Genomic DNA, 11,674 nt, shown 5'->3' on the forward strand with positions numbered 1-11,674 from the left:
GAAGCACACGACAAGGGACACACAGGGTAGGCAGCCCCATTCACTGGTCAAGTGCTGCAGGATCCCCTCTGGGGCCACCAGAATCAGAGACCACCTGGACTACAATCAGCCAGATCCATCCTCTGGCACACCAAGGGGGAACTCCATCACCTACACTCTAAGGTACTTCAGTGGGTGCTGCCCAGTGTCTCTTTTTGGAGCACTTAGGCCCAGGCCCTTGTATGAAAGACTTTGGCCTCAATCCAGTTTGTGGGATTGCCCTAGTATATCTTTCCAGCTCAGTAATAGGCAGCAGTTTGCTTGCTATACTCAGCAAAGACCAAATACCCACAGTACGGCATTAACAGCCAAACCTGGAGACCCCAAATGATTTTATTTCTCCCCTGATATTACATTTCGGTCACCTTTACAGTACTGATATACACCAATTAACAAAGGCATAGAAACATGAAATAAAAAATCATAGAGAGCTTTCTTCCTCTCACTGTTGTCCATCGCCAGCAGGAGCCATACTCATGGATTTATACCCATATGAATCAGCTGATACTTTCAGTCCTCACGTAATAGGATGTGTTCTGCTCTCAGTCAAAGGGAATGGACTGCCCTTTGCAGAAAAGAGCAAGTCACTCAGAAAAGCCTGGCTATTCTAAAAGCCTAGCTGGTGGGAGCCCTCACACTGAGGTCCCATTCTTCACCAGACAAACACTCTCAGGGCACATACTTTAGATGTCCATGTCAAATTGAGCTTCCTCGCCTGTTGAAAAGAAACGACAAAAATGCAGGTGAGTACTTGATGAAGTCCTATGTTAAATATCAAACACTACACGGATGTGATACTCAGAGATCAGCAGCCTCACAAGAGCACAGAAGTTTGGATGTGGCAGTGAAGATTGGGGAAACTCTCAGCCTGCTGGGTACAGGGATTGAGTCTTGCTGGAGAACTGTTGTGAGAGATGGAGGCTTGCTCTGTCTTAGGGGGAAAACCATTCCTCTTAGGTGGTCTGATGTTCTGCTCTTCTTCTACACAAAGAACATCTACTCTGCCAGCGCAGAGCACACAGAGCCTCAGAAACATGATGCATCTGAGCAAATCTGAGAGGAGAATTCCGCTCTTCATTTGGAGCCCTTCTCAAAAAAAAAATCCACAACAGAAGTATTTTCTACCTTTTCCCTATGACACATTTGACCATGAATGTGGGTTTCTGTTCGCAACAAGAGGCAAATATAATTTTTAGTCAGCACAGCGTGATGCAATTACTGTTGCATGTATGATTGCTATTGATAGGATGCCAGCATAAGCAAGGATGCTACTACTCCACTGCCCTATAAAAGATATCACCGGGGGGGCGCTTTTCTTGACCTGCTGCTCACAAACCGGGTAGAATTAGTGGGGGAAACAAAAGTGGATGGGAATCTGGGAGGCAGTGACCATGAGGTGGTTGAGTTCAGGATCCTGACGCAGGGAAGAAAGGTAAGCAGCAGGATACGGACCCTGGACTTCAGGAAAGCAGACTTCGACTCCCTCAGGGAACGGATGGCCAGGATCCCCTGGGGGACTAACTTGAAGGGGAAAGGAGTCCAGGAGAGCTGGCTGTATTTCAAGGAATCCCTGTTGAGGTTACAGGGACAAACCATCCCGATGAGTCGAAAGAATAGTAAATATGGCAGGCGACCAGCTTGGCTTAATGGTGAAATCCTAGCGGATCTTAAACATAAAAAAGCAGCTTACAAGAAGTGGAAGGTTGGACATATGACCAGGCAAGAGTATAAAAATATTGCTCGGGCATGTAGGAATGAAATCAGGAGGGCCAAATCGCACCTGGAGCTGCAGCTAGCGAGAGATGTCAAGAGTAACAAGAAGGGTTTTTTCAGGTATGTTGGCAACAAGAAGAAAGCCAAGGAAAGTGTGGGCCCCTTACTGAATGAGGGAGGCAACCTAGTGACAGAGGATGTGGAAAAAGCTAATGTACTCAATACTTTTTTTGCCTCTGTTTTCACTAACAAGGTCAGCTCCCAGACTGCTGCGCTGGGCATCACAAAATGGGGAAGAGATGGCCAGCCCTCTGTGGAGATAGAGGTGGTTAGGGACTATTTAGAAAAGCTGGACGTGCACAAGTCCATGGGGCCGGACGAGTTGCATCCGAGAGTGCTGAAGGAATTGGCGGCTGTGATTGCAGAGCCATTGGCCATTATCTTTGAAAACTCGTGGCGAACCGGGGAAGTCCCGGATGACTGGAAAAAGGCTAATGTAGTGCCAATCTTTAAAAAAGGGAAGAAGGAGGATCCTGGGAACTACAGGCCAGTCAGCCTCACCTCAGTCCCTGGAAAAATCATGGAGCAGGTCCTCAAAGAATCAATCCTGAAGCACTTGCATGAGAGGAAAGTGATCAGGAACAGCCAGCATGGATTCACCAAGGGAAGGTCATGCCTGACTAATCTAATCACCTTTTATGATGAGATTACTGGTTCTGTGGATGAAGGGAAAGCAGTGGATGTATTGTTTCTTGACTTTAGCAAAGCTTTTGACACGGTCTCCCACAGTATTCTTGTCAGCAAGTTAAGGAAGTATGGGCTGGATGAATGCACTATAAGGTGGGTAGAAAGCTGGCTAGATTGTCGGGCTCAACGGGTAGTGATCAATGGCTCCATGTCTAGTTGGCAGCCGGTATCAAGTGGAGTGCCCCAAGGGTCGGTCCTGGGGCCGGTTTTGTTCAATATCTTCATAAATGATCTGGAGGATGGTGTGGATTGCACTCTCAGCAAATTTGCGGATGATACTAAACTGGGAGGAGTGGTAGATACGTTGGAGGGTAGGGATAGGATACAGAAGGACCTAGACAAATTGGAGGATTGGGCCAAAAGAAATCTGATGAGGTTCAATAAGGATAAGTGCAGGGTCCTGCACTTAGGATGGAAGAATCCAATGCACCGCTACAGACTAGGGACCGAATGGCTCGGCAGCAGTTCTGCGGAAAAGGACCTAGGGGTGACAGTGGACGAGAAGCTGGATATGAGTCAGCAGTGTGCCCTTGTTGCCAAGAAGGCCAGCGGCATTTTGGGATGTATAAGTAGGGGCATAGCGAGCAGATCGAGGGACGTGATCGTTCCCCTCTATTCGACATTGGTGAGGCCTCATCTGGAGTACTGTGTCCAGTTTTGGGCCCCACACTACAAGAAGAATGTGGATAAATTGGAGAGAGTCCAGCGAAGGGCAACAGAAATGATTGGGGTCTAGAACACATGACTTATGAGGAGAGGCTGAGGGAGCTGGGATTGTTTAGCCTGCAGAAGAGAAGAATGAGGGGGGATTTGATAGCTGCTTTCAACTACCTGAAAGGGGGTTCCAAAGAGGATGGCTCTAGACTGTTCTCAATGGTAGCAGATGACAGAACGAGGAGTAATGGTCTCAAGTTGCAGTGGGGGAGGTTTAGATTGGATATTAGGAAAAACTTTTTCACTAAGAGGGTGGTGAAACACTGGAATGCGTTACCTAGGGAGGTGGTAGAATCTCCTTCCTTAGAGGTTTTTAAGGTCAGGCTTGACAAAGCCCTGGCTGGGATGATTTAACTGGGAATTGGTCCTGCTTCGAGCAGGGGGTTGGACTAGATGACCTTCAGGGGTCCCTTCCAACCCTGATATTCTATGATTCTACCTCACCCACCCTGTCTCTAACATCCTGGGACCGACACGGCTACAACACTGCAAACGACATAGATGGTCAGCTCTGCTACGCTCCTTATTGCCAGTGATGCAGAAGAAACTTTTCAGAAGAGGAACAAATCTTACTTTGACTTGTAGGCTGATCAGTTTTGATATTTGAAGCCAGGGGAGTGAGACAGTGACCAAAAGTTACCAGCCAAATCTTGCTCAGTAGTTGATGTGAGCTAAGCTAGGAAACTCAACCTTCTTAGTTTTCAGTGGACACATGCCCACATCACAACACTGACAGTGCAATTTACAGTAATTGGTCCTTGAGACTAGACATATCTGCAGAGAGATCAAGAACTGTATGGGCCACAAACTCAATTCCCATTTCATCCCCATACCTTTCTGGTGTAGGGAAGAAGCACATTAGCAAAGGACGTAACAAGCAAAGCTGGGCTGCACCTGTTCTACAGATAGAGAATTCAGTCTCCTGGGCTGTTAATCCAGCAGTACGTTTCACTGCTGCTAAATTAATATGAATGAGACAGAGGGAGAGAAAGAAGGAACCACGCGTGATAGATGTTAATGCATTACTGGAAGGTGCTCATACTACAGTGATGCGGTCGGTATAAGAACAATGTCAGACCCAGAGATATCTTGATTTAGCCTGTATCCACAATCCACACACAAGCCTCAATTCCTCCCGAGCTGTTATAACAATACTCTGGCTCCAGTCCGGGTGTGCTGTTGTGTATTTTCCAAGGAGAAAAGGTGCAACTTGCAAGTTATTTTCAGGCTTTGCCAGGGGGTGCCCACTCACCTACGCCCACCTTCTCCTCGTAATTGTGGACATGGTTGTTTTCAATCTTCAACTCCTCCACATTTGGACTGGTAACACCTGGAATGTCTGGAAGGTCACAAGGTGAGGCTTTGGCAACTGGGGAATTGCGGCATTCCATCAAAAACTTCCGGTCATAAATAATTCTTGTACCTACAGGGGAAAAAATGTGAAATACTGTCAGCTTTTAGCATATCTCAAAGTGCTTTACAAGGAAAGCAAGTATCATTAGCCCTAACTTACATAAAACTGAGCCACAGAGAGGCCAGTAGCAGAGCTGGGAACAGAATGCAGGACCCGGTCCAGTGCTCAATGCACTAGGACACACTGCCTCCCAGTGAACACCTAGTTACAAAGTCTACATGAAAAGAATATTTACGCTCCTGCAAAACCAGGAAAAAATCAGTCAAATTAAGATTTAAACTGCTTCTGTTAGTCTCATCCCATCTCCCTTCTGGCTGAGGTACATAAATTTCACATGCTTTTCTGAGACTACCTACAATTCTGAAAGCCCACATGTTTAAGCAGATAGATCAGGAAATTTGTAGTGGAAATTGCCTCTCTTTGTTAAGTCAGATGTTTAATATTATTGGAGAAGAGTTTTCTGCATGGCGGTATTGCCTTTGTGCGGTCTGGGCTGGCTGTCCAGCTCAGAAAACTTTGTTTACATTTGTCAGGATTACAGAACTAAAACCAAGACATCACTCCCATTTTATTTGCTGTTTATTTTAGTGGTGAATGGGACCCCACCCTATTGTTGCTGGTTTGTTAGAGCAGAATAAAATTACATCTTTATTAGTGGGCAGAAAGCAACCCTTGAGGTGACGGCAGAGTTCAGACCAAGAGACCCTGCAAGGATTTAGAAGGAACATTGTGTAGGCTGAGCCGCCCATTCCCCTACCAAGGCATCTGATGTTGGAAAAATATCAAACCAGAGTAAAAACATCCATAATACAGAAATAATTCAAAACAGCATTCCGAGGCGAGGGCTGCAACCTCTCATTTCAGGATTGGACATTTAATATGTTACCCCCATCCAACCAAATAGGACAAAGGAATCCCTTCCCTCCCTCCAGCCCCCCATGATCTCAGCTGGTGGTATGCATGTGGACAAGAAGAAATCAGAGATAACGTCTCTCCTGGAATGCTAGGCACACTCCTATATTCCATTTCATGGCTGTAAAGTCATGTAACTAGATATTAAATTTCGAGGAAATTATGCTAATGATTTTCCAAGACATTGGAACCTTTTCAAAATTGAAGATAATTGTGACTAGTTTCTACAGATCAAGGAGGTAGAATTATACCAGCAATGTCGCCAGTTCAGATCTATGCTCCAGTACAAGTGCAATTAATCAGGATTCGGGTAAAGAAACAACCCTAGCCTGCAGTTATAGACTTTGGTAGCTGGAAGACTTACAAAATAAGGACGGGTTCCTAGAACTGCAGTTAGTATACTAGGTACTAGGAGTACATTTCATAACAGGCTGAAGAACTGCAATTCCTGGTTCACATTCATTCACGCAGAGTCACATGCCTTGAGCTATTACTTATGGAACTAAATACCCTGTATACCCTGCTTTGATTTGTTACAACAGTTGTCAACACAAGGGGATGGTAGGGCCCCTTCCATCAGAGAAGCACGCAAATCTGTTAACAAAAAAATCTCAGTTTCAATTCACGCTATTATAAGAACCATTTGGTGAAATGACCTGCATCAGCTTCTGCAAAGCAAGCTTTACTCCCTGTCCCACGACAGCTGATTCATGGGTTTGCCCCTCATTTCCAATAGAGCCCCAGATATGCACAGGGGGTTCTGAATAGCAGGAAGAAAAGGAGTACTTGTGGCACCTTAGAGATTAACAAATTTATCTGAGCATAAGCTTTCGTGAGCTACAGCTCACTTCATCGGATGCATTCCTAACAACAAAGAAAGCTCCTTGAAACCCTAGCAAACTTAGACTAGTGCACTACAGACTCCTAATTAAGAGAGGTTTTTTCCAGAATTTGACATCCTGACCTACCAGTTTCCTTCTTAAGGACAATGATATACCTCTTGGAAGTGATGCACAAGTTACTAAATCCTAGAAAGTGCTCACGTTTCTGGCTCAGCAGTTATTGTCTTCAAAAGTTTAATGGCTCTAACCTGTTAACTGTATGGTCCCTGGGCCAAACCTCACATTCCTTGTGTGCCCCAGGCTCCCACTGACTCTCGGGGGAAGTGTAGGGTGACAAGGAATGCAGGCTCAGGCCCTGACAGTGACAACCTGCTGCAGTTCCCCAGCTGCTGAACTCATTAAAAAGCCATGCGTGATTTCAGCTTCTGCCTTTGGTTCATTTTAGGGGTCATTCAGCATTCTCACAGCATGGCCAAGCATACTTTATTCTCTCAGCTGCCTTCTGGTCAAGATGGACAAGGTAACCAGCCTCCCCCCAGCCACAAAAACTGTATGGTGTGGTGTGGGTATACTGAGCTGAAAGCATACACAGCACAGAGAAGCCTTCCCAACCCAGAGCACGACACACTCCCCATAAAAAACTGTAGAAACATTCTTCTCACTGGCAAATCCCTCTGCCAGCGATCAGAGTGCTACACTCAAAATCACCCACTCTCCACTGCTCATTTCAACCCATGGACAAGAACATTCTACATGATGTGTGTTTACATCAAGGAACTGAGTGCCTGAAGCAGAGCTGGCCACAGCTCCCAAGCAATTAGCTGATGTGGAATTTACTGAGAGAAGGACAATATCCATGTGCCCTGGCAAGGATCCAGGACAAGCCCTTAGTGGAATATTAAAGAGAACAGGTTTCAGAGTAACAGCCGTGTTAGTCTGTATTCGCAAAAAGAAAAGGAGTACTTGTGGCACCTTAGAGACTAACCAATTTATTTGAGCATAAGCTTGGCACCTTAGAGACTAACCAATTTATTTGAGCATAAGCTTTCGTGAGCTACAGCTCACTTCATCGGATGTATCCGATGAAGTGAGCTGTAGCTCACGAAAGCTTATGCTCAAATAAATTGGTTAGTCTCTAAGGTGCCACAAGTACTCCTTTTCTTTTTAAAGAGAACAGTCTCCGTAGGTTTAAAGGTTATGACTGTTTCTTCCCCACAACCCTCCCACTCTCACTTCTTGGTGCTGAGGTCTGATTTAATTGTATTTATTTTTTTGTTCCCGACTGCTGCAAATGAAAACCACTTTTCACCTCCTGTGCTGCCACAGGGTAGTGGGTCCTTTCCCCTGTTCTCTGATCCCGTTCTGATGGGGCTCTTGGAGCACAGAAGGATCAGGTAACAATTCCGAGATGGCGTATCTGAATCCTTAGCTCATTTTGGTGGCACCAAGGCTAAGCTTGGACCCACAGTAAACCACAATTCAAAGGTTTTAAATCTACTTCAGCAGCTGAATTTTACAGACCCAGGAATTACTCCGGCCCAATGTGAACATCTCTGCCCACATGTTCCTGCGAATGGAGAATCCTGGCTTTCCAGAGGGCCCAAAGAAGTGCCCAGATGTTCTCCCAGGGGGAACATTTCCATTCACTAAAGTACATTCTGGGGACTCACTAACTCCTTTGGATGACTGGAGGGTGTTTTCCTGATGCCACTGAAAACAGCAAGTTAGATAAAGGGAACTCCACTTCCAACAGTGTACATGAGGGACGCCGGCAGTACATCTCAGGGTTACAGCTCTCCCAGGGTCACCTCAGGACACGTTAGTCAAGGAAAAGCTCATCTTTGTTAGACTCTATGCAGTGGAGACATCCTAAAGCCAGAGCTAGGGGTCAAGAAGTAAAGGAGAGCTAACTCGCACACGTCCAATGACTCAAAAAGCAAATTATTTCCCTTTCTTTCTGCAGAATGGAGTTTAGCCTATTGCCACAGAGCCTGCAAAAGTTGGTAGCTGTGAAGCGTTTCCTAATCAGTGGCCTTAAATAAATTATTCAAAAACTAAAAGCCCACTCATTCTGTAATAATATTGACATGAGACTAAAGTGACTATTTCAGGAACACAAAATAGTCAAGCTCTCCTGTGGTTTTCTCTGAGAAATCATATTCCAGTATCATCCCATAATGACATAACATGACTCCCTGGGGTTCATATCTGGATTTTTCCAATTCATTCATTTTCACCCAAGGTAAAGGAAGAAAACACGTACTGAGTTTGCTTGGAACATATCAGAAACAGGGAGATCATAAACAGTCAAACCAATTTTAAATCTCAGGGTAATAATCTCCAAAAGCCACAGAGAACGTATTTGCCCTTCCAAACTTCCTCAGAACCAACTACGGGTCTGTCTGTCTCTCCTACAAGGGCTATAGCACAGCAGCAGAGCTGCAGCTATGTTGCTGCAAGGCAGACACTTACTAAAGAGACAGAAGGGGTTTTTCTGTCCCTGTCGTAAATCCACCCTCTCAAAAGGGGTAGCTAGGTTGATGGAAGAATTCTTCCTCCAACCTAGCAGTGTCTACACCAGTGCTTAGGTTGGCTTAACTATGTCCCTCAGTCTGAGGGCTTGTCTACACTATCCGCCGGATTGGTGGGCAGCGATTGATCCAGCAGCGGTCAATTTATCGTGGTCTAGTATAGACGCGATAAATTGACCACTGAGCACTCTTCCGTCGACTCTGATACTCCACCAGAAAGAGGAGTGCAAGTGGAGTCGATGGGAGAGCATTAGCTGTCGACTTAGCATGGTAAGTAGATCTAAGTACGTCGACTTCAGCTATGCAATTTACGTAGCTGAAGTTGCGTATCTTAGATCGACCCCGTGCGGTAGTGTAGACAAGCCATCAGTGACACTGCTAGATCAACCTAAGTTTTAGGTGTAGACCAGGCCTCTAAGACCAACAGAACCAAACTGTGATAATTTGCATCAACGGCCAGGACGGTTACTGGGGATTTCTGATTTTGGCACTAAATCCTGTTTGCCTCAATGGAACTACTTGGGAGATTAAAGTGGAGAACATTTGGCTCTGTAAAATTAGTCATGGGTGTTCCATGGCTAATTAAATTTGCTCCTTTATTCTGAATAGTGCAACTTGATGGATTGTTTACAATACTTTACAGTACACCTGTAAAGGGATGATGACATTTTGTTAAAGCTTTTTAATTAAACCTTCCAAAGGAACAAGTATTTATGTAAACCAGGACTGCACTTGAGAACTGTCTCTGCTACTGAACAGTCCAATGGTCTTTTCATAATAACTACTGGGTTTATGGATCAGCACGAGGATGATCAGGGAGACTATACTATATTAAGAAATATTAGTAATTTCTTAATTCAAGCGGGTCTACAGATCAGTACATTTAAAGTGAGGTTTAAAGGAATTTTATTTTAGACTATTGATAGTAGTTTTGGAAAGAGAGATGAAAACTCCACTGTTAATAATTACAGGGGAGCAGGCATGAGAACATAAAAATATGGTAACTACCCAGCAGCAATAAAATGCAAGTTAACAGATAACAAGCAGAACCAAACTGCATTACTACATGGAGCTTTTTAACTCACCCTATACTTTTCAATCCATAAACAGGCATGCATTAAAATATTAATTCTCTGGATTACCCAGATCACTGAGAAATTAAATAGAATTCTTGAAAATAAAGGCTACTACTAGTGACTAGATATTCTGAAAAATTTCCCCATCCCTTTTTGCTATTTTTTAATCATCTGTCCTGTTCTATACTGATTATCTTTCAGCCTTCTGAGTATTTAACTTCTTCTTCTAGCCAAAACAGGGTTTTCATTTAAGAATGCGTTCAGGTTTTTTTGCCTTTACGACACTCTTCCCGTCGCAACTCTCCTCTACCCGTGGCCCCACTCCTGGAAGAGGCACCTAAGGCCCTGCTGACTGTGCTCCCCGAGAGCAACACGGGTGCCTCGCCCAAAAGACGCCGAGACCTTCGGTTTCTGTGTCCAGACTCTCTTAGACCAGCCCAACTGCTGCTGCGGCTGTTTGTTTTTTTAAAGAGACGCCGACTGAAGCGACAGGCTTCTGTCTGAATTTTGTTTTTTTTAAGCCCACTACCCTAACCGGCTCCTCCCCAGGTCGCTAGCGCGTAAGATTAAGTAAAAAAAAATCCCCCCCCCCCGCCGCCGTCGCCGCCCTTCACTTGTGTTGTGCATTTGGCAGCCCGGCTCGATCCCGAGCGGGCGGCCCCCGGCCCCGGCCCCGGCCCCGCTCCCCGCCCGGCCCCGGCCCCGGCCCCGCTCACCGCCCGGCGTGGTCCCGAACACCGTGCCCCCCGGCGTGGTGCTGTAGTCGCCGGGCGGCAGCGCGGCCCCGCCGGGCAGGCTGAGGCGCTTGGCGGGGATGGCCCGGCTCGCCGTCTGGCCCCGGCGGCAGCTCCCGGACATGGCGACTGGCGCTGCCCGCGCGCCCGCCGGCCCCCCGACCCGGAACCAGCCGGCGGGACACGCCCCTTCCGCCCCCCCCCGCGCGGCCCCGGGGGGGGGACAGCAGCGGCGGCGGCGGCGGCAGGGCGTAGGCGTGGCCGACCGCTGACCCCGCCCCCTGCCCCGCCCCTCCCCATCCGCTCCCCGCCCCTCCCCTCCCCATACCCCGACCCCTCCCACTGCCCCAGCCCCTCCCCATCCCACTGCCCCCCCGCCCCTCCCCATACCTCGACCCCTCCACTGCCCCAGCCCCTCCCCATCCCACTGCCCCCTCCCTTCCCACAGCCCAACCCCTCCCACTGCCCCCCAGCCCCTCCCCATCCCACTGCCCCCCCGCCCCTCCCCATACCTCGACCCCTCCACTGCCCCAGCCCCTCCCCATCCCACTGCCCCCTCCCTTCCCACAGCCCAACCCCTCCCACTGCCCCCCAGCCCCTCCCCATCCCACTGCCCCCCCACCCCTCCCCATACCTCGACCCCTCCACTGCCCCCAGCCCCTCCCACAGCCCGACCCCTCCCACTGCCCCCCAGTCCCTCCCCATCCCACTGCTCCTGGCCCCCTCCCCATACCCTGACCCCTCCCACTGCCACCCCCAGCCCCTCCCCATCCCAGTGCTCCCTGCCTCCTCCCCATACCCCAACCCCTCCCACTGCCACCCTCAGCCCCTTCCCCAAGGTCTGATCCCTCCCCATCCCAGTCCCACTGCCCCCCAGCTCCCATCCCATGCACTGACCCCTCCCATCCCACATCCCACCGCTTCCACCAACCCCCTCCATGCACCCACCTCA

The 11,674-nt window shown here is 47.9% G+C and overlaps 1 protein-coding gene across 1 annotated transcript; it reads right to left on the minus strand.

The window, feature by feature from the left end:
* Window positions 1–354: 354 nt before the first annotated feature.
* EIF4EBP1 (eukaryotic translation initiation factor 4E binding protein 1) lies at window positions 355–10,894 on the minus strand. The gene is made up of 3 exons (XM_084615292.1): window positions 10,705–10,894; window positions 4,466–4,636; window positions 355–754 (listed from the first exon to the last, which is right to left on the minus strand). The coding sequence occupies exons 1-3, from the start codon at window positions 10,844–10,846 to the stop codon at window positions 723–725; spliced, it is 345 nt and encodes a 114-aa protein (XP_084471418.1). The 5' UTR covers window positions 10,847–10,894; the 3' UTR covers window positions 355–722.
* Window positions 10,895–11,674: the final 780 nt, after the last annotated feature.

Source organism: Lepidochelys olivacea (genome assembly GCF_965140295.1).
Source record: "Lepidochelys olivacea isolate rLepOli2 genome assembly, chromosome: 26".
NCBI lineage: Eukaryota > Metazoa > Chordata > Testudines > Cheloniidae > Lepidochelys > Lepidochelys olivacea.